A 24,395-nucleotide genomic window follows, 5' to 3' on the forward strand; every position below is an offset into this window, starting at 1 on the left:
CTGATATTTAATTCTCATATTGTTAATACTGTCATTTTCAGTAAATACACATGACGCAAAATCTAGTTGTCAGAAGTTTGAAATGTGGATCTGAGAGAAAAAAAGGAAATGTCTCCAAAGCTGCAAGGAGACCCAGAGACCACTTTTTCCTCTTAGAATGGGGAAAAAGCTGGATTTGAACCTTGGTTCTCATTCATAATGGTTGGTTGAATTTGTGTGAAAGTCCCGGTGGATAGTATCATAGATGTAAAGCAGGAAGGAACCTCAGATGCCGCCTAATCTGAAATGGCATCATTTTACAAATGAAGAAACTGAGGCCTAGGCAGGTTAAATCACTTGCCTAAGGTTAAACAGGTATTAAAAGGGGGAGAGTTTGGATCACCTAAGCTCTCTGAGTCCTAACTTCTTTATCCCAGAAATCAACAGAAGAATGATCGTGCTACCTTCCTCCTAGAGTTGCTGCAGAGAAAGGCCTATAAAAATATATATAATTTAAGCTTCTTGGGATCAAGCTTATTTTATTTTATTTTATTGTTAGCTTTTGTATTTCTAGTGTCTGATGCACAGTAAGTGCTTATTAAATTGAATTAAATTGAAATGTGTTATTCTGTTACAACATTGAACTATTTTAATAAGTACTTAATAAATAAATGCTTATTGGATTGAATTGAGTTATTTTTATTCTCCTGCAAAGTATGGACCTGTTAAAGCTTAGAGTCCAAATGCTCCTCACCCCAGCTCAGGAGGAAGAGCTAGAATTCTTTTTTTCTTAGGAGTGACTCTTCCTAGTCCTCAGAGAGGACTCTTTTTCTTTAGTAAACTTTAAAACCTGGACACTTAGCATTTTCTCCAGCCTTGTAGTTTTCAGATGATAAATTGAGAACACCTTTATCACTTATTTTCTCATTTGTATATAGCCTGTCTTCTAATGCCTAGATCAAAGTCATGTGAAATACCTCACCCTTTGTTGCTCTGTGAAATTAAGTTGCTCAAGAATTTTAGTAATGTTCACCCCCAGTAAAGGTGCTGGGGAAATATTGACCTGTACCGGAAGAAGCAATGGGCTGCTTGACGCTACATTTCTGAACATACACACACACACACACACACACACACACCCCTAAACATATGTATGTGTGTGTATCTACGTACATAGATACACACACATATACACACACATACATATCCAGAGAGAAAGATGAAGAGAGAAGAAGGGAGGAGAGAAGTGAGATACATACATGCACACATAAATACATTTATATTTGTACACATGTAGACACATATAAATCATATGTGCATGTGAGTATGTGCATGTGTGTGTATAATCTCCCCTTTTGAATCAGAATATAGGCAGAATCCTACCAAGTTTTTTGGTTCCTTTTTTCTATAAACATATTTTGGCCTTCTTTTGTCTCCTGAACGCAGATACTCCTGATTTCTTCTTTGTACTTTCCAGCACATGGATCCTTTTGAAATCAAATCTCTCCTACCCCCACCCCCAATGCCTGCAAGCTTTGTTGTGTGGGTAGGACCCAACAGATGAGGAAACTGAGGGCTAGAAACTGAGTTAGAGATGAATAGCTGCTGCCCTCCTTTCTCTAGTCTGATGATTTGAGAGAAGAGTATCATGTGACAGCTGATTTATGCTTTGTAGCCCTAAGACAGTGCTTTCCTGTGCGGGACCTTTCTGGAACTTTTCCTGTTTTTCCCTTCCTGAGCATTTTCTCCTGCCTTTCCTAATACAGATGGAAGCTCCAGAGCAGGCCGATCCGACCTCACACGTTTGCTGGTGCAGCCCATCTCTGCGTCTCTGGCTGCCAGTGTTTTTGCTTTGCCCAAGGAGAGGGATCAGACTGATACCTGCAGGCCTCTGCAGCTCCCACATGATGGTAAGCCAACCTTGTCTATCTCTGCTTCCTGCTGAGGGTCAGTGTGCTCAAGATCGCTTTTCTAAAACTAGCCCAGCCTGTAGAGGAGAGCCCTTTAAGGTACAAAGTGGGCTGAAGCGGGAGTCAGAGAAACTGAATCTGGAGCCTGTTTCTACTGCTCACTATCTAATGACCGTGGATAGGTCACTTCATGACTCTAGAGTCAGAAGACCTAGGTTCTAAGCTCGCCTCTGGTGAATACCCTCTGTATGACCCAGATGAGTCTCAACATGTGTGGACATCAGACCTCTCATCAATAAAATAAGGGGGTTGGAGTAGATGACCTCTGCAGTCTTTTGTATATTCAGATTTAAAATCCTATGAGAATTGCTCCCTAAGCTTGAAGGTCCATGCCATCTCTAAATCTGTCCTCCACATTACTCTCCAGGCAGTGGCTGTTCCCTAGGTCTCTTAGACCTTCCTCTCCTATTCTTTACTCTTGGTGATTTCATCAACTCTGATGTGTATGTATATTTGGGTGCACGTGTGTATTGTGCATGCGTACACACATGAATATTCACATGTGCATTTATTGGCACACAAATGACTGTGTATCATGTGTGCATGTATGTGCATGCTTGGGTAGATATGCATATGTATGTGTATATGCATATGTGTATGTATATACGTAGTTGTTGAGTCCTGTCTGACTCCTCATGACCCCATTTGTGACCCCACTTAGCAGAGATAACTGGAGTGGTTGGCCATTTCCTTCTCCAGCTCATTTTACAAGTGAGGAAACTGAGGTAAACAGGGTTAAGTGACTTGCCCAGGGTTACACAGGTAATAGGTGTCTGAGGTCACATTTGAACCTGGGGAAGATGAGTTTTCCTGATTTCTGGCTCTCTAGCCACTGCGTCACCTAGCTGCCATATTCATATGTATATGTATGCATATGTAACATATACTGTATGTACATGCATTTATATGTAGATATATACTGTCTCCCCTGCATAGGACATAACTTCCTGGAGAGAACTGTTTTCTTCTTTGTATCGGTACCCCAGCATCTAGCACAATACTTGGCCCATAGTAGTTACTTAGTAAACACTCCCTCATTGACCGAGGTGATCCTCCAGTCCTGTTCTGTTATTCTATAAAGGACACATTTGGGGAAATGGCATGAAGGAACACCAGGTATCTGCCCCAGCTGAGAAGCCAGCCCAGCTCCAAGGGCCACGAGCTGCCCCCATACCCCCAGCTCTGCAGATAAAGCGGCGACAGATGCATTTATGGAAATCTGCTTAATTTTGTGGGTCCAGATTTAACTTTAGTTGCCGCTCTTCTTTCAAGATTCAGTGGGTAGTCAGGAGTTAGGGAGCTGAGGCATGGAGTCTTTTAGTAGACAGCATTAAAGGCTAATTCCTTCAATTGACTAAAAAATCCCTCTATCTTTTCTGCATCATCACCCAGGAGATGCCGCTCGAGCTGCAGTGTACTGTCAGGCCTTGTTGGCTGAGGAAGCGTAGAAGCGAAGCTTCCCCTCCTCCTATGAAAGCCACTGCTCGAAGCTTGTTTCTGCCTTAAGCATCGGCCTCTGAGTTCTAAAAAGCAACTTAAACACACACACACACACACACACACACACACACATGCACACACGCACACAGCATATTGTTATATTTTCTTCTGTTTGTTGTAAAATGAAACGTGTTTTTCTGCCCAGACCTAGGAGGCACTTCTACCCACGTGTTGTATCTGAACCCTGTGCTCTCTGAAGTGAAGGAAGGCAGTAAAGAGAATTCTTGAAGGAGGCCTATGAGACAGGGATGGGTTCAGGATAGCTCCCTGATCACACTCAGACCTTGCAAAGTCGTACAGATTATTACCCTCACAAACTCATTATTGATTTTAGCAAAGCACAAAAACCCAAATTGTCCATAAGCCTAAGGCTGAGCAGGGATAGGGGAGACCTCGAGAGTCTGGTGGAATGAAAGACCATTTCACCATTGTTGTGTGCTGGCCTGACTTTCCGCCAAGGGAAGTGGAGATGGTGTGACCCTGAGTTCTGTTTGTTAAAAAATATGGGCAGTTACCACCCTGCATATTCTCCAAGTAGAGAACTGTATCTCTTTTCCTCCTGGTATTTTAAAGAATGTACCATAAGCCCTCTTGTGCAAAGTTTGTTTGTCTTCAAGGCTTTTGTAGCTCCGTCATTCCATCTAGGTGGGGAATAAGAGCTGGGACAATGGAAAGAACTTGGAGCCCTGGGGAAGAAGAGTTCAAATCTTGGTTCTACCAGTTACCAGCTGGGAAACTTTGGCCAAGTTACATTTTGGCATCAGTCTCCTCATCCTTATAATGAGAGGGTTGGAGTAGATGGCCTCTAAGGTTCCTATCAGCTCTAAACCAGGATCCTGGAGGGGAGTCCTACTGTGTGCTATGGACCAAGGAATGGTGATATGACAATTCCACTGGTCCTAACAGGATCACTTCTAAAGGACCGTCTTCAGTTCTCAGCCCCACATTTTGAGAATGGGGACACAATTCAGAGAAGGGTAACCACAAGGTCCAGGGCCTTGAGTTCAAACTATATAAGGCTGAGTTAAAGAAAGTAGCCACATCTAGCCTGGAGAAGAGAAGACTTAGCATTCAGATAGTTGGATGACAGCTCTTCAGAAGTGGGGAAAAGTTTGTTATTTTTGGTATCAAAGAGCAAAACTTAGAGATACGGGCAGAAATTGCAAAGAAGCAAGTTTAGGTTTGATAAAAACAAACAAACAAAAACTTTAGAATGACTTAATAAAAACATTTAATTAAAAAGGACCTACTTTGTGTCAGGATGGTGATGAAAATACAAATCCCAAGTCCCTGTCCTCAAGGAGTTTATGATCTTATGGGGGAGACAGCAATTATAATGTATTAGTGATCAGGGAGAAAAGTTTGCGTATGGGCACTAAGGGGTGTTGAGCAGAACCATAAAAGTGTTACATAAGACATCTATTTCAGAAGCAATGACAGTGTTGATTTGACTACTGTGGTAAAAACAAGAGGTACAAGGAGATTGGGGCTGAGGGTGGGTGGGATAGCAAACGAGGTGAACTGTACAAAAGTGGAGTGAGTGGCCTTGAGTAGTGGGGAGTTTCTTTACCTTAGAAATCTTCAAGGAGAATATGGCTGACCACTTGGTGGATGTGTCACAGTAGACACTGTTTTCCTGTATGGAATCCTCAGAAGGCCATTGAGTCCCTTCCATCTCTCAAACTCTGTAACTCTGTGATTTAGATGACTGAGTTAGTGACTGAGCCATCTGTACATTTGGACCATTAAATTGCAGGTGGGGCAGCTAGGTGGCGCAGTAGAGAGAGTGCAGGGCCTGGAGTCAGGAAGATTCAAGTTCAAATACAGTCTGAGATGCTTACTAGCTTTGGGACCCGTGGCAAGTCACTTCACCCTGTTTGCCTCAGTTTCCTCATCTGTATAATGAACAGGAGAAGGAAACTGCAAACCACTACAGAATCTTTGACAAGAAAATCCCAAATGGAGTCACAAAGAGTTTGGCATGACTGAAACAATTAAACAAAAAGAAATTTAAGGCAATTTTAAATTCACCTACCGTACAGTCTTTTGGAAACATTTTTTGATTTTTTTAGAACTGATTAATTTCATTGTTTTGTTGGTGGATGCATTTAACTTTTTTAAAAAGTTTTTTTTTCTAAATATATTACATAAATAAATCAAGATATCTATCTATGTGTACACACACACACACACACACACACACACACAAAGAGACATCATCTTGCTGACAAAGGTCTGTATAGCCACAGCTATGGTTTTTCCAGCAGTAAGGTATGGCTATGAGAGCTGGACTATAAGGAAAGCTGAGCATCACTGAATCGATGCTTTTGAATTGTGGTGCTAGAGAAGATTTTTGAAAGTCCTCTGGACAGCAAGTAGATCAAATTAGTCAATACTTAAAGAAATTATTTCAGACTATTCATTGGAAGGACAAATAGTGAAGCAGAAGCTTAAGTACCTGGGTCACGTAATGAGAAGACAGGACTCATTGAAAAGACCCTTATTGGCGTGATTGAAGGCAAAGGTGAAGAGGATGTCAGAAGATGAAGTGGATAGATGGTATCATGGAAGCAGTGAACATGAGTTTGGACAGACTTTGGGAAAAAGTGGAAGGTAGAAGGGCCTGGCGTGTCAAGGTCCATGGAGTCCCAAAGAGTTGTACATGACTGACTGACTGAGCAACAACAACTATACACGCACATATATACATATATATGCACACACGTGTGCACGCATACAATGTGTGTATATACACACACATACATATACATATACATATATATATACATACAAAGAGAGAGAGAGAGAAAGAAGAATCATAGAAAAATGGTTTACTTATAAGCTTAGGAATATTAAAGCCAAAGGTGGTAGTGTTTTTTCTTAGTGTATGTTTTACATAATTTTACATTGTACTACTTAAATAATAGAATTTGATTTAAAAAAAAACTAACATTATGAATTGTACTATAAATTAAATTTTCATTACAAAGTGTAGATGAAATTGTCATTTTTAACTAGTAGGATACAATTTTTAATCCTCCACTCCATTCTGGGGATCCAGAAAGCCTGTGCAAATAAATGGACTGCCCATCCTACTTATTCGAAGCTTTGTATTTTCAATCAGAACTATCTAAAGCTGGGTGGTACATGGATGGCTTGGTGGGCCTAAAGTCATGAAAATGTGAGCTGTCTGTCCTTAGATATTTACTAGTTATGTGGCCCTGGGCAAGTCTCTTAACCTCCATCTACCTGAGTTCCCTCAAAGATAAATTGGCTGTAATAACAGCACCTACTTTCACAGGATTGTCTTGAAGACCAAATGAGACCATGTTTGTGAAACACTTAGCAGGGTACCTGACACACAGTAGGCACTTAATAAATGCTTATCCCTTTTCGCTACCGGGAACAAAAAAAGACCTTTATGAAGCTGACTAGAAGAGAAGAAAGCAGGTGGGTGGGTGGAGGAGAAGGGGGCAGCCAGCAATTATCTGGATAGTTAGGACAGAATTGAGAAAAAAGAGCAAGGAAGGAGGGAATGATAGTGATGGAAAGGGCAGGAATAAATTATCTGGATTGAGTCAATTTCCTTCACATAGACTCTATTCTGTTTGTCTGAGCGTATGTATCCTTAGTGTTCTTCAGTTTTTTTAATCGATCAATTTGTTATCAATCTATGTCTATGAAGTTCAATTAAGATATAGATATATACATACATAAATGTATACATATATCTATATATGTATATGTGTGTGTGTGTGTGTGTGTGTGTGTGTGCGCGCGCATTGGTTTGCCACAGTAGTTTGTCTCAGCCTTGGGTGGAGAGCCTTATCTATAATGATAAAAAGAGTGGTCATTTTTAATCCAGCAGTGACTACCAGGGAGTAGAAATTAGAAATGAATCAGATTAAAGTAAAGCTCTGAATGCAGATGATCAGCCCCTCATGAAGCAGGGAAGGTCAGTTTTCTGTTGCTGAAACCTCTTGGTATTTTTTCATCATCTATGACAAGTTATTGTACAAATCATTTTATGTATGTCTTACATAAAAGGATATCCAGACATAGCTTCTTTCTTTTCTTTCTATTCACACTTCAATAAACTCTTAAGCAAGAATTAAATTTTCAGCTATATAATGCAAGAATAAATTATATCCTTGACCTATTTGAAGGTACTCTGACTTACAGCTCTGTCAGCCTAGTTGGTATAGCTGCTTAAAAAAAAAAAGTCTGCATATTTTGGTATTACTTGGGCTCAGCTTTTGGAACATCAAATGGATAAATGATTACACATAAATTGACAGGGAGTGATGAGCTCAAAACTAATGGGAAAGAAGCGTTCAGGAAATATTTAAATTGCCATTAACCAGAAATGTCAGTGCTGAAGAGGATTGGGACATTTTTTTTTGAGCTTTAAGATAGATTGAAATGGTCTTGAAATCTGAAAAAAAAATAAACATAATTTAGGAATATCTTCACATGTTCCCCTACACAGTTTGTAAATCCAAAATCCTTTATCCCAAAAGAAACTTCATTCTCTCTCCCTCTCCCTCTCCCTCCCCCTCCCCCACTCCCTCTCCCTCACCCTCCCCCACTCCCTCTCCTCTCCCTCCCCCTTTCTCTCACTCCCTCTCTCCCTCACTCCCTCCCTCCCTTCCTTCCTCTCTCCTCCCCTCTCCCTCTCCCTTTCTCCCATTTTGATTCCTGTTTCATTGTAATGAGAGAGCTCCAGTTGCCATCCTCCATATTTATATCTTTGATTCAAATAGCTAGATAACTACATCAGCCCATTGGGTTTTCGATCAGTGTCCCAATCTGCCATTTTTTATTTTATAGGATCAGAGGGTTGGACCCCTAGAGCTGAAAGGGACCTTAGAAGTCATCCAATCCACCTTTCTCATGCTGACAAATAAAGAAACATTGAATGGCTTGTCCAGGGTTACTCAGGTAGTAAGCAGAAGATTAAGGATTTGAATTCAGGCTCAATGAAGCCGGTTTCAGCACTTAGATTCCAGCCCTCTTTCCACAGCTTCCTGTAGTTGTTTAGACTTGTTGCCTGTGTTTCTGGCCATGTTACCCACCCAGTGTCTTGTAGGAGAGGCTGCTTCCAATATACTCGCCCTTCCTGGTCTTCTGGACAGTTCTTTTAATTGTCATTTTTATTACCATTCTAATAGTAGTATTTTAACAATAGAAGGATCTGTGTTTTCACCAATGTGGGTTCAGGCTCCCTCTGCCTGAGGAAAGCTATAATGAATCTACAGCTGTAGTAGATGGCTTACACAAGCTGCTACAGCCAAAAAGAGAAATCATCCCTCTGAAGTCACTCCTGCAATGAGCCTCCCTAAACCTAGCCAGTCTAGGACTCAGAAGGCAGCTCCAGCCTCCATTGCGGGGTTGGTCCGGAAGCCCCTGGAGCTTGGGACCATCAGCCAGTTGGCACTGCACTAATGTCACTTCTGAGGCCCGGGAGTCACCTCTGGGACATCGGGCAGATTTCAAAGGTGACTTCCCTTTTGACAGCTCATTTTTAAATTGTCCCTCAGGCAGGATTGTTGTTTTTGTTGTTGGTTCGTTTTTGTTTTTCTTTTTAAAAAGTTCCCCCTATCTCTCTGATGAGAGATTGCCCTGCCCAAAAAAAAAAAAAAAAAAAATTGATGAAAGAGACATAAAAGAAGGAGTTTATATCTCGGGGCTAAGGAAGCCTGGGTTCAAATGTGGTTCCAATCCTCATTAGTTGCGGCATATGAACAAAGCCAAGTCACGTAGCATCTGTGAGCCTCAGTTTCCTCCTCTGAAAATTGTGAACAATAATAGCACCTGTTTTATAGGGTTTCTGTGAGGCTCCAATGAGATGATGAATGTGAAGCAGTTTGTTAACCTTGAAGCTCTATATCAACGTTAGCTTTTATTCTTTCTTATGGCAGCCAATAGAATCTGGTCTCACTTCCTCCCTCCAACCTCTATTAGCTCTATGGCCATGGCCAACTCACCAAGCCTCAGCTTTCTCATGTATAAAATGGAGACACTACGTGTAGTATCTACTTCACATAGTTGGGAGACTTCAGTGAGAATATCTTTGAAGTACTCTATGTTTTAATTGTCATGAGAGAAAGAAATAGAATTGGCATGATTTTCTTCACTACAAAATTCCCTGGTGAATTATTTAGGAATTGGAAATGTAGTGTTCAACCCAGACTTTAAATTACTCTTTAGAAGCATATTTGTTTTGTAGTATCTTAACGTATTTATCTTCATAATATTGTGTTATTAATCGCCCTTGTTTGTTTTTCTGTGGCTGAATTTGAGCACTTTTCATTCTTTCCCATTTAAAAATATATGCAGGGAAGTGTTAACAATTAACACAATATACTGCACAGCATTATGGAGCCCAGGGCGTTTATCTTAAAGGGAACGTCTTCATTTAAATGAGATTTCCTCCCTTAAGCCTTTGCTGTTGTCACACCTCAGAAACATTAGTTGTAGGATGTAGCCCATGAAATATTTCTTTTCATAGCTTTTGAAAAGATCAAGACCAGAGAAAAAGTTCTTAGGACAGTTGAGCTGTTCCCTCATAGAGATGGCGTTGGGAAGTGAGATTCATATTGTCATGTGTCTTTAAAAGAAATTAAGTTTTACTTTTTTGTGTACCTGATCGAAGAAACCTCTGAGTATTTCTGTCACTTAAAATTGAAAGCCTTCATTTGAGGCATCTTTAAATGGAAGCCCTATACTTCTGTTGGGACTCATCAGGTACAAAGGGCTGTCACTTCCAAATACAGTTCTGTTATTTGATGTCACCCAGAGCTTAGGTCAGAATTGATCAAGCAACTCTATTGCCTTTGAGCTCGTGCAGTTAAATTCTGGTTTGATTTTGAGAAGTTCTGAGAAGTCATGGGATGGAGAAAAGTTTGAAGATGTGGATTTGAATCCTGACTCTGCTATTAACTGCCTGTGTGAACTGGGACAGCTCCCTAAGTCATAATTTCCTCATCTCTAAAATGGAAATGATAGAAACTTGTACCTGTCTCCCTGAGCTGATTGGAAGATCCAGATGAGATAATACATGGGGAGTGCTTTACAAACTTAAAGGTGCTCTGTAAACATCCATTATAGTTATTAGTTCTCCATCCATAGACTGCTGGTGGGGAAGGAGGCAAGGTTCAGTGACTTCAGTTTTGTTTTATTTGTTTTTCCAATTCATCAAATATTTATTAGTGGAATGTAATGAGATTGAATGCAAAAACATATTTTAAGTATTTACTATGTGTCAAACACTGTGCTAACATAGGGATATAAATACAATGTTAAATAAAAACAAGGCAGGTTGAGATCTCATGCTCTTATTGGGGAGAAATATGTATTCAAGCGTTCAGTTACAGGGCAGATGGAAAGGCCTGCTGGTCATTACTACATTTGTACACAAGTCCAGTGGTAAAGACCAAGAGCCCTTGGTGCACCACCACAAGTCAGATGACGATGCACAAGGGTCCAAAAAGGACTTTGCACAAGGACCGATGTCAAAGAGTGGTAGACCCTAGGGAGCAATAGTAGGACATATGGAAAGGCCCAGTTTATCCTCATCTTGCCAGAGGGATATCAGCTGATGACTCCCAGTTTTCTAATACAGGGCATAACATTTCCATATGCATATACATATATATGTATATATGTATGTATTCGTATGTATACAGATATGTATGTATATACAGAATGTATACAAAATGCATACAAAGTGATTTTGCAGGGCATAGGTTTTAGCATCTTTGAGGGGATCAGGAAAGGCTTTGTGTAGAAGGAAATAATTGAATTGAGTTTGAAAGGAAACTAGAAATCTTAATATAACAGGTGAGGAGTTAGGGTGTGGTGTTTTCCAGGCATGGGAGACAGTCAGTGAAAAGACCAGTATCTTTGGTGTGAAACATCATGCATCTTATTGCTGGGCTGTAGAGTATATTGGAGGGTGGGGAAGGAGAGAGAAGAGGTACCGTAAGAGAAGATTGGAAAAGTAAGAAGAAACCAGGTTGTGATAAAATTTATATGCTAAACAGAGGGGAAACTGGGAGAAGGGAACAAGTATCTATTAAGAGGCTACTATGTGCCAGGCATTGTCCTAACTGCTTTACAAATATTGTTTCATTTGATACTCGCAATGCTCCTAGGATTTAGGTTCTATTATTATTCTCATTTTTTAGTTAAGGAAACTGAGATAGACAGAGGTTAAGTTACTTGTCCAGAATCACACAGCTATTAAATGTGTGCAGCTGGATTTGATCTCAGGTCTTCCTGACTCTAGACCCAGAACTCTACCCAATGCCCACATAGCTACCTGTCCAGGAGTATATATCTGGTTTTGTAATTCCTTCCTGAATAATTTTTTTCTTAACTCTTTCTTTCTCTGTTATAAGGAAATCCTTGTGTTTCAGGAGGTAGGCTTCCTTGTTTTCTGTTGGCATCATTAGGATACCAGTGGACCCCAGAGGCTGCCCCCCTCCCGGTTATCCCTCACCACATGACCTGCCCATCTTTTTTATTCCTCTGTTTCTTTGATTGTACCTCTTACCCTGGTTCTCTTGTATTTTCTTCATTGCTTGCTCATATCCATTACCCTCCCCCACATTCCCTCCTGAGCGGCTTTCATTTTTAATTCTTTACAGGCTCTGGTGCTCTGTGACTCGTACTTGGTTAGCAAAAAGCCATATTATTTGAACTCTCATATTTCAATTTCATTTTTCCTTTGTGCTCTCTTGTTGCCTCCAGAGCTTATGACAGAGGTGACCAAGCAAATAGATTCTATCCAAGGCCCAGCTCCTGATCTCTTCTGGTAGCTGGATTTGCTGGTTCTCTTTCCGCCCAAATACTAAAGTGACTTCCTATTAACCTGAGTCAGATTTGGGGAGGAACAGAGCATGGAGAACTTCCAAAGACCTTGGTGTGAACTAACATTGAAGAATCAGAATGAGAAACACAACGAGATTGGCTGATGCCATGTACTGCTACACCTCCTTTTTTCCCTATAGCTGAAGTATGGGAGCAGAAATTGACACCTGATTTCATACCTTTTGACTTTGACACCCCCTCAGCCCACACAACTACAAGAGTTCTCTGGAAAAGAAGAGATTTTGGGGGCTTGAAGTCATACTTCACATCCAAAACTGTCATTAAATCTTGCCACTCTTAAGACTTTATAACATTTGACGGTTATAGTCTTGGGAGATGCTACCTTGAATGAATATACCATGCGTATAAATATAGTTTTAGTATTTTAAACTGCTTCTGAAAGTTTCCTTATTTTCTCTTTTTATGTAGGGTGTCTCCAAAGTGAGGAGAATAAAGCTACTAAATATACAATGTAAATCAGAGAGAGAAGGGGAAATTTCTGAGAAGCTAAAATAGATATATCAAAGGCTATGAAGTAAAGCTTGTTCATGTTACCCAGAGAAGAGCCTCTCACAGAAGAGATGCTCAGACCCCCATTTAGAGCCCAGCTGCTTTTTTTGTTTTTACGTTTTTATGTACAATTTAATGAGCACCTTTATCTTATTTCTCAGTCTGTATCAGATAACTTGTTGCAAACTGGTTTGACAAGGAAGGAGGGAATTTCAGGTAAATGCAACAAGTGCCTAACACCCATCCCTTCCTCTGAGAGAGACAGGAAAGGCAGAAAAAGAAGCTATGAGATGTCTAATCACTGAGAGGTTAAGGCCTTGGCCTGAGGTCACACAGACAATATATATCAGAGATGAGAATTTAACCCAGACCTTTCTAACTGAAGCATGATCTCTACCTGCTACAACTCTGCCTCTTAATAGATTTGGTAGGCTCCATTTTAATAACAGAAACATATAGTCTTACTAATATATTTTGTTTTTCACATCATACTCTCTTTCTAGTGATCACTCTTTCCTTCCGAGTAATCTCTTCCAAATAAATTTTTAAAAAAACTTAAATAAAACTCTGATAGAGCAATGATGACTGACAATAGTCTAATAATAGTCTGCAATATTGGCCAATCACCTCTCTACCGAAAGGAAGTTTGCTCTAACATGACTCATCTGAAACCTAGACTGATTAATCATTGTGTTTGACTTGAATTCTCTGTAGTTTTTAACGTTCTCTTTAAGAAAGCGTTGTTAAAATAAGTGGTTAAAGTTGCCTGAAAAATTAAATTATGTGGCATGCCACCTTCCTTGCTGAAGTTGGATGCATGAAATATTATTGCACATTCATGTTTTGAGTAAAGAAAAGCATTTAAATAGAGAAAATGGAAGCAAAGGTAGGAAAATTGTATTAAAATTACCCTTTTAATGTCTGTTCCCTTATAGAAATCAGAATTGTCACAATGAAAGTTCAGACGGTCACGGAATACAAGACACTCACCAACATTGTTGGCTATCTCAAAGGAGCTTCATTTCCTGGTAAGTAGAACTAAGCAGTGATAAACTTAAATTCTTATAGAGCAACATGGAATAATTGTAAATCCTACATGTGCTATAATTTAATAGCCCAGCTTAGAAATGATTAGAATCAGATGACTTTAAAATTTAATGTTTCCTTTTTTGGTTTGTTTGTTCTATGGAATGATGGATCTTTACCTTAATAATTTTAATGAGTTTGGGAAGTTTTATTTTGATTTTTTTTAAAGATTGGACTTGAATAGAAAACAACTTTTTCTTTTCTTCTCCCTAACGAGGATAATTTTCTCTTCTATTTTCCAATAGTAACTGACAAATACCGTAATGACGATAAATCCAACTAATGCTTCAGCTAGAGAGTCTCCTGATGGAAAATCATTTTATTGAAATGGTTCAAGTTCAATAGTTAAAATTACAAGGACCATTTGTTTCTTATGTTTAAGATTGTTGATTCATTAAGGACACTGGCTCAAGGGGTGTTCAAATTTCTTAACTGTAAGTAAATTTCAGAAAGCCCACTACTACCTCCGAGTTTAATAGACCTCCTAGAATGATATCATTGGACTACCTAAAACTCAGAAGTCTTTGTTCTGCTAGATTAGGAATCTGGGCACCAACTGTACTGGTTCCAAATGAGGTCAGTTACTCTCCACTGTTAACCTGAGTAAGATCCCAACATAACCAACTATAATGGCAAGCATAGTAGGACTTTTTGTTTTGCTCTTTTTTTTTTCTTTTGGAGTTCTAGTTCTTCTCAGCCCTAAGGCAATCAAGTGCCTTTGATTGAGACTTGCCTTTATTTGAATCAAGAATCTTTGATTAATCAAGAGTCTTTGATGACCTGCTTAAGTCACAAGAAAGCCTAAGTCACATGAGTTCGAGTCACATGGTTATGATGCCCTCCATGGGTTGACCTTGAAGAAGTGTATATATACTCAGAGGTTAGCATTTTGCTTTGGGGGCTCACTCATTGGAAGACCATTCCTGTGATTTGGCCAGATGAGATTCCGGGTAGCTGTTAAGGAGCCCCACCCCCAGCTTTGAGAAACCCAGATGTTAATGCTTCTTTCTCTGGTAACTATGTATGAATTGCTTTTGGTCAGACAGTTGGAAGCCCTGTCCGTTGGTCTTGGCTGTTTGTATTTGCTCTGTTTATTTAATTTCTGTTTGTGTTTTCTCTGAAGTTCAGGGTGCTGACTTTTCCCTCTGAACTAAGTGAATGATATATGTATGTTTAATTAAAGTGAGATTGCAAACACCTTAAAGTTACTTTCCTTAGAAAAGCAGATCAAAGAACCTGTGCTAACAGCCCTCCTGTGTGCTGGTGTTATTGGCCTTACACCTCCACAGCAGCTGCAAGCAGCATTGGTGTTACACCAACGCAGAATAGACAACCGAAATATTCAAAGGAAATTGTCAGCTACACAATACAGAAAGGGTACTGAAATAGCTACAAATGATTCTGCCTCAGTGTGTTGTGAAAGAATTATTCTTTGCATCTTTTATTATGCTAATATCTGGCACTTATGCACAGAATTTTGCAAAGCATGTGACATTAAAATATTTGAGCTTCATGGCAACTCTGTAAAATCTGAGTATTATCATTTTTTGTTTCGCGATTACTTTTTTTCCTTTTTGATTCTTAATGTGTGTATGTGTGTGTACATTTTCAAACACTCATTTAAATATTTATTAAGCATCTGCTACATGCAGGACTATGTGATGGGTATTAAGAGGTCATGAAGATTAAAAATGACATAGTCATTAATTACCCTCAAGGAGGATATACAGCACTGGTCAGTCCAAATTCCCAAACTCCCAAACTCAGAGGTAGTAGTGGGCTTTCTGAAATTTACTTACAGTTAAGAAATTTGAACACCCCTTGAGCCAGTGTCCTTAATGAATCAACAATCTTAAACATAAGAAACAAATGGTCCTTGTAATTTTAACTATTGAACTTGAACCATTTCAATAAAATGATTTTCCATCAGGAGACTCTCTAGCTGAAGCATTAGTTGGATTTATCGTCATTACGGTATTTGTCAGTTACTATTGGAAAATCAGAAGAGAAAATTATCCTCGTTAGGGAGAAGAAAAGAAAAAGTTGTTTTCTATTCAAGTCCAATCTTTAAAAAAAATCAAAATAAAACTGATATAAATCAACATTATAATCAATACTATGCAGGGCATAAAACTTCATTCTTTTTCTTCATCAGAATACTAACATGACCAGCCTCTGTACCCGTTCTAGTAACATCCTAACGAGGTGACTTTGAACATAAAAGCAAGTCACAAAGTTATATTACAACACTTTTTGATATATAGCTTACAAAAAGTAAGCACAATCTCAACTCATAAATTTAAAGCACATCTGGAAGATAAAATAAAACATTAAACTTTTCAATGCCATTTACTAATCCAAGGTTTATAGCTGTAGGCTTGAACCTCATAGAAAGCTGGCCAAGGAAAATCCATTTGTTAGTGTAATCTCAGTGCCCATCTCCATATATGACAATACCTTGCCCTCTCTCCTACCAAGAAGTACATAGAAAATTATAATTAACCCAAAATGTGTCAACTGAATTTCTTATGGCTCTGTAATTTTTTTGTTTTTTGGAGGGGGAAAGGCAGGGCAATTGGGGTTAAGTGACTTGCCCAAGGTCACATAGCTAGTAAATGTCAATTGTCTGAGGCTGTATTTGAACTCAGGTCTTCCTGACTCCAGGGAGGGTGCTGTATTCACTGCACCACCTAGCTGCCCCCAACTGAATTTCTTTAATCACAGCACCGGAATTTTTTAACATCTATTCATCTAATGCATGAAGAGCCAGAAGTGACATCAGAAGCTATCTGTTTAGTGAGTAAGTCAATAAACATTTATTAAGAGCCTGCTATGTGCCAGGCACTGTGCTGAGTGCCTGGGATACAACAAAAAAAAAAAAGGCAAAAGAGAGTTCCTGTGCTCAAGGAGCTCACAATTTAATGGAATGATAATTAATGATCATTATGTAGATGAAGAAACTGAGATCAAAGGAGATAAAAGGACTTATATTAAGAATAATGTTTTAAAATGTAAAGGTACAAGATTGGAAAGCAATATAAGACAGGAATGCGCTTGCATTGAAATGGTAATCAGAATATTAAAAATAGAAGTTCACAGACCTCAGTTTGAGAATCCCTCATACAGTGGAAAGTGAACTAGATTTTTCATATTTCCTGGGTTTCTATCTCAGCTCTTTCTCTTACTGACTGGATGATCCTGGGTAGGTTAGTTCAACTCCACAGACTCAGTTTCTTTATCTGTAGGATAAGAGAATGGACTACATAGCTTCTGAGGTCTTCCCTAGCTTTAAATCTATGATCTTATGAATTAGCAGAAAAGCTTATGAGGCTCTGACTAACTTCTATCTCATGGGTTAGTTCAGGGTCGCTTGGTCAAATAAATATTGCACTAGACTTTGAATCAATAGTAATCAATAACAGCAGAAGTCAGCCAACCACGTTGTAGTTTTATTTACACCTTCCAATTCTAGGACTGCAGTCAGCAAGGTAGGTAAACAGTGTATTCGTGAGCCATGAAGACCCATCAAATCAGTTAGATATGAATGTGCCCGATAAATTTTGGAAAGTTGGTTGAAATAAACTCAGGATTTCAAAGGTGTGTGATTTTTTTGGTGTAGGAGCTGCCCTTCCATCATGGCAGATTACAACTTAACTCTCAGTCTATCAGTTAGGTATCACATGACTTGTCCATTGTCAGTTAATGGTGGGATTTGAAATCCCACCTCACCTCTCTGGTACATGCTGAATATATCCTGTTGTGAATCGAAAAAATGGTTTTAAAATTCCTCAGTTGAATGTCCACTTCTCCCTGTTTAGCAAGAAGAGGAGAAACATAGTGAAGCCACATTACAAAAACCAATTAACCCTGAGGGGAGAAAGGAATTTATAAGACAATCCATTTTTATTTGACATTTTTTATTACAATGACCATGTTTCCAAATCTCCATAAAATGATGACCCATCAGGCAACAGTTAATTAATATTTTATGAACACACAGAGGCTGTTTATAGGCCACCTCCCACGACACTTTTAGAAAATGTTACGCAAAGGTTTTCTCTGCCACATGTTTGCATGTTTGATTAATGAATGTTTCAAAAGAAAGTGTGTTATCTCCTAATCCTGGCTCCATCACTGAACTATCCTACCTGCAGCTGTATATATACTGACCGATGCAGACCAAGAGAATGGACAAAAAATACTAGGGATAAACATTGACTCAATTACTGCTCTTCTGTCCAATAAAGGGTATCAACTGCCAACGAATTTATTCTTGAGGCTTAATTGTAAAAATGTTTCTTCCCCAGACCGGTATATCATTGTGGGCAGCCACCATCACAGTCCTTATGGTTACAACGGACAAGAATGGGCCAGTGGAACTGCCATCATTACAGCGTTTATCCAGGCCTTGATGTTAAAAGTGAAAAGAGGCTGGCGACCTGATCGAACCATCATCCTTTGTTCATGGGGAGGAACAACATTTGGCAATATTGGCTCCTACGAATGGGCAGAGGTAAAAAGGAATCTAGGGAGAGTGTGCTGTGTATTTTCTTTGGCTAAAGTAAATAATATAAAATAATCATGTTGAATTCAAAGGAATGGAGACCTCTTAGGTATCTCAAGATAGATATACCTTTACATTTCCTGAAAAATTTTCAGATATTCTCCAGGAGTTGTGATACCCAAGTCATGGTTCCAATTTTGCCATTAACTTGCTTTATTTCCTCAAACAACTCATATACCTGAGCTGGGTCTCATTGTACTTGTCTGTAAAATGAAAAGTGTGACTCTTGTCCCTTTTAGCTCTAACATTCTGTTGTTCTAGAAGTCAAACCCTCTCTTGTTGATGTGTTTCATGCTCTCTGTCCACTGAGGATTTTTAATAAAAATCAAATACTAGGAGGCAGTATGATATGTTAGGACCTTGGATGTTTAGCCAGAGGATCTGAGTTCAAATCCTGTTTCCACCATTGACTGGGTTCATGATAAGTTCACTTGATCCATAAATTTAAAGACCTCAAAGTAATAAAATTAATATTAAATGTCTCTTTTTCTTATTCTTTTTGTTTGCTGCTGTACAACTTTTTGGTGATTTAAAAGCAAAGCTATTAATACATTTTATTTTAACTAGGCACTTCCCAACAAAAATCCTGCCTCTGGCCTTCACCTCCATTGTGCAAGTCACTTAAATCCCTCTGGGCCTCAGTTTCCTAATCTGCAAAATGAGAGGGTTGGACCAGATGAGTCTTTCCATCCATGTCTATGATTCTATGAAAATCCAAGCACCCCTCCCTACCAGCAACACAATATTTCCATGAAAGCAGTTAATACTTCTTCATGGAGTGGTTTTGACTGATAGAACATATCACTTTCTACTTCTATAGATTATACCTTGTTCTTCAATTTTAATACTTTAGCACTGATATTGCCTATTGTATCTACCCTGAGTTTACTTCCTGAGTGTTTATTTTATATTAAAAATGGCATTTTCGTTTTTTCCAATTATTTTTGTTGTATGTATTGTTTTCTCGGTCCTTCTTCACTTTGGACCACTTTGTATATGCCTTCTCACATTTCTCTTAATTCTTCATATTTATTGTTCCTAAGCATGCAGCAATTTTGAGAAAATTTTAAATCTTCTAGAAGACATATGTACTAGCAAAACAAGTTTTATTTTAAAAAATTCTAGTCAGACTGAATCCAATCTAGATCAGAATTTTTTTGGTCTAGTTTGTTTATAGCTTTTAACAAGCGCAACTTTTTAATAAGAAAATTCATAGAAATTAGAAAAAAATGAGACATTCCTTTATTTCCTTTGGTTACATGATTTTTATCAGTGTGGGCATTCTTTGACCTGGGTTCATATCTCACCTCTGATGCATACTGTGTGACCTTGGGCATAAATCACTTAACTTTTGTGGGCTTCAGTTTGCCTATCTGTAAAATGACTAGAAATGTTAGACTATTCAGCCATTGAGGTCCTATCTAGTTCTAGGTCGATGATACTGAACCTCTTCCTGTCCCTTGTGTCTTCACAAGGCCCATTGTCTCAATCAAGACGGCTCAAACTTTGTCAAGTTTGAATGTAGGTTAGTTGAGATCAAAGACTTTTGTCTTTATCTCCCCAGTGCTTTCCATCGTGAAAGGATCACAGAAGCTGATTAATCGATGTTTGTTGAATGATTTTTTGATTGATTGATTACCAAACTAAAGGGGTTTTTTAGATACAAGCCTGAAGCTGGACAATAGATTTATTAATTAAAAATAAACCTAGATGTTTGGAAAAGCCCAAAGGTTAGCCATCAGGTGACTTTCTTTTTCTCTGAAGTAGCTCAAGAACATTGCCTACAGAATGACACAATGGATGTATTTAAACAGTGCCTTTGGTCAACAAGTCATTTTGATTTAGAGGAAAGTAGTATCTCAAAGTGAATAAAAAATATTCTGGCTATGGAAATTCATCAAGTTCTATCTTGGTCATTTGAATATAGTCATTATGTAAATAAAGGATTGATGGTTATTCCATATTGAAAGAATTAATTCAGCTGAATGTTATAGAAGAAAAAAAGATAAGATGTGTTAAATTCATAAACTTGTATTTAAGATAGAAGATGTCATTTAAAAAGACTCAGCTTCTCAAACTTCTACTCCTTAATCTTGTTCTTTGAAGATGTGAAAAGTCAAACAACCATTTCTGTGACATAGTTTTCTTTGGAACTTTCTGTTGCAATTGAAAAGGGTTATAACAATGGAGAAAGCATAACTTTTTTCCAGTGGTTTTTTTTTTCTCATCATAAGACCTATTTTCCAGAAATTTTTCATCTCAGTCTGTTCTAAGAATTTCTATTCAAACTTCTGGCTGTTGAGATTGTGTGTTGAGAAAGAATTATAGTTTTGTGTGTGTGTGTGTGTGTGTGTGTGTGTGTGTGTTTTAATTTAAACTGGGAAGGGTCTTTGCAGTCATCTGATCCAACTGGAGGCGATGTGTTGCTGGTTAGTAGATGGGTTCCCACCATGGGCAAGAGTGAGGCGATGCAGACCATGCTGTGCCATGAAGCTCTGATGGGGGCCCAGGTCAGGTCCAGTTGCTGTTGACATTCTTTGCGGCTCATCAGAAAGGAAAAGAGGTGGAAGCTGGTGACCTCACTCTCACAGCTCTCACTCATGAAGAACATAGCCAAGCCTGGTATAGCAGCAAGCACCCTAGCCTACCCAGCATACCAGGAGGGCCTGCTGGCACGGGTTCTTAGATCTGCTTAGGAAAGGCTGCTCAAAAAAGGGTTAACAATCCTATTTTTGCTTACATTCACTAGTTCAGGGGGAAAGTCAGCACCCTGAATGTCAGACAAAATACAAGCAGAGAAAATGCATGGGGCAGCTAGGTGGTGCAGTTAGAGCACCAGCCCTGGAGTCAGGAGGACCTGAGTAAAAATCATGCCTCAGACACTTGCTGCATTTACTAGCTGTGTGACCTTGGGCAAGTTACTTAACCCCACTTGCTTTGCTTTCTCCACTCCAAAAAAAAAAAAGAAAATACAAGCAGAGAAATTAGCGCAAAGACCAACAGACAGGGCTCTGACTGCCTGAATCAAAGCAATATGGATATGTACTTTACATACACCATTGGTTCAAGAGAGCCTTTACATCTGAGCAGTCAGGGGGTCTAAACATACAGCTACTCAGTCAATACCAGGGAGTCACAAGGTGCTTCTCATAAGTTCTCATAAGTGAGCCCCTAAAACAAAATGCCATCCTCAGAATATGTATATATACATACACACACACACACACACACACACACACACACACACATACACTTCTCAGAGCCAGAAGGCATCACAACCCTCATGACTCCATGCCTAATCAATTTAGTATCAACAGGTGTGAAAGCCTTCCTATAAGCAAGCCTCCCCTAAGCAAGGTTTCCTTAATGGACTCCACCATGAGGCCTATTAATGGGGAAGATCTTCATATCCCATTAACATTACACATGGATCAGCAGATGGATGAGATTCACCGGGACAGAGTCATCCCAGAAGTGGGTGACTTCCTTGGAATGTAACAGTACTGATGAAGAAGGCTCTGATCACATCAAACAGCCAATCTCCATCCAGTCAGTCAATCAGTCAGCTAGCATGTATTAAGCATGTGGGTGGTACAGTGAATACACTGGGGCTGGAATCAGGAAGACCTAAGTTCAAACCCAGCTTCAGGAACTTATACTTGTGTCCTGAGCAAGTCGCTTAAGCTCCATCTGCCTCAGTTTTCTCCGATATAAAATGGTGTCATAACAGCACCTACCTCCCAGGGGTTGTTTGAAGCATCAAATGAGATAATATTTAAGGCACTGAGCGCAGGGCCTGGTACATAGTAGGCTCTATCGACCAGACCACCTTTGGGGTGTACTTCCCATGGCTGACAAAAATCTGCTTTCTGATGTACAGATCTGACTATGATACTCTCCCACTAAAGAACATTCAGCACCTCTCTGCTGTTTGTGGGGCAAAATAACCACCATGCCCATCATTAAAGTTTCTCCACTAGCAAACCTAAAATTACTTTATTATTCATGAAATTTAAGGAGGGGAATAAGACAGGATCTCTTATTTCACTGGTTTGAAACCTGCTAGATGAGGAGACTCCCTCAACCAATGAAGATCAGCCCCTTGTGATTTTAGAAAGTTGCCTGACAGTCAGAGGTGGCACAGCCAGTATGTTTCAGAAGCATGGCCTTAAGGAGGGTCTTTCTCACTATGAGATCAGCTCCATATTGCCTTTCACATACTCAAACTCTCGTGGTTATACTATTCCTCATTCTTATCTTCCCCTTTCCCACCTCCGTTCATTTATATATGTATTTGTTTTCCATACCTAGAATGCATTCCTTCCAAATCTTCATCTGTTGAAATCCTTCTATCCCCTAAAGACCTGATGAAGTGCCACCATCTCCAAAAAGTCTTCCTTGTAGAAAAGACCTCCCTGAGCACAGAGAATAAATAGGTCATTTTTAATTTTCATATACCTAGTGCCTGGCCCTTCTTTCTTGGATTAGATTTGTAATTTTGCTGGCTTAGGAAACTTGGGGGCACTAAAGAGATCTGACTGGTGTTATATAGCTAGTGTGCGAGAGGCAGGATTTGAACCCAGGCCTTTGTGTCGATATGGCTAGCCCTTTATTCACTATGTCATGGTTGCCCTGCACTGAGTAGTCCCTTAATAAATTGTGGTAGAATAGAACGAAGGAAAGGAGGCTCAGAAACAGAGCACATTGATCAAAGTCCTGTGGCTTACTGGGAGCAGAACCAAGGCTAGAACCCGGAAAATGTGACTCTCAACCCAGCGTTCTGTCCATAAGCCCCTACTAGGTCCCCAGTCTTCTCACTTGTAAAACGAAAAGGTTGGACTAGATAACCACTAAAGCCTCTTCTGATTTTAAATCTGACATCTTCTGTTAGCATATAACTGAATGTTCTCTGTTGGTTGCTGAGTCATATCTGACTCTGTGATCCTCCTTGGGGTTTTCTTGGCAAAGATACTGGAGTGGTTTTGCCATTTCCTTCTCCAGCTCATTTTACAGATGAGGAAACTGAGGCAACCAGGGTTAAGTGACTTGCCCAGGGTCACACATTTAGTAAGTGCTCGAGTTCACTAAATATTTGAATACTAATAAATGTAGTATCTATCACATTTCTATTTATCTCTCAATCCTATTAAATGCATAGTACACTTCAGTCTACATTTGTAATCTTAGAGAATCATCTTGTACTATATTTACAGTTTCAGTTGTCTTTTATCAGAATAACCGAGTTATAGAGATTTAGGAAGTTGTCTATTTTCTTTTCTCTGTTCCCTATTAAATTCCTATATCAAAAGCACTTTGTGCTGGGGAATGGGTCTTTTTTTTATTCTGCACTCCACCTCCCCAGCCTACTTTGGTTTCTCTGATCATCCATCATCTCTGGAGCAGAGGAGGCCATAAAACTGTGTTGATTTGTCATATCCTGCTATTTAATTCTACTTACACTGAAATCCCTTGAAACTCAAAGCTGTAATTAAGCAGATTAGGTACTAATGGTCAATAAACTTGAAAGCAAGATTTAGAGTAATTCAGATATCAGTGAGTTGACTAAATTTATGTCTGTGTTCTAGAGTAGAAATCTCATTACACAATATCTTCACTAGAATTACTTTCTTTCTTCCTCATTAGTAAATGTAACTGATAAATCCCTGATAAGTTTATCTTCCTTACTCTGGGAAGTATGTTACCATCATCATGTGATTGGTGCGTTGGTCTTGGCTCAGTTCTTAGCATGAGGCCTCAAACATAGTAGGTGCTTAATAAGTGCCTTCTGAATTTAGTTCTGGCAGCAGTGTGGAGAATGGATTAGAGAAGAGATGGGAAAGATCAATTAGGAGTCTATTGCAAGAGTACATAAGATGAAGCATGATCAGGGCCTGACATTATCTAAAAAATTT

The 24,395-nt window shown here is 39.2% G+C and overlaps 1 protein-coding gene across 1 annotated transcript in view; it reads left to right on the forward strand.

Moving 5' to 3' along the window:
* NAALADL2 (N-acetylated alpha-linked acidic dipeptidase like 2) overlaps positions 1–24,395 on the forward strand; it is a 1,044,682-nt gene that overhangs the window by 684,567 nt on the left and 335,720 nt on the right. The window contains exons 7-9 of the mRNA XM_036755686.1: positions 1,746–1,889; positions 13,769–13,861; positions 18,227–18,432. Coding sequence (XP_036611581.1) covers positions 1,746–1,889; positions 13,769–13,861; positions 18,227–18,432 — 443 coding nt within the window. The remainder of the gene's footprint in view (positions 1–1,745; positions 1,890–13,768; positions 13,862–18,226; positions 18,433–24,395) is intronic.

Source organism: Trichosurus vulpecula, chromosome 4 (assembly GCF_011100635.1).
Source record: "Trichosurus vulpecula isolate mTriVul1 chromosome 4, mTriVul1.pri, whole genome shotgun sequence".
Lineage (NCBI taxonomy): Eukaryota > Metazoa > Chordata > Mammalia > Diprotodontia > Phalangeridae > Trichosurus > Trichosurus vulpecula.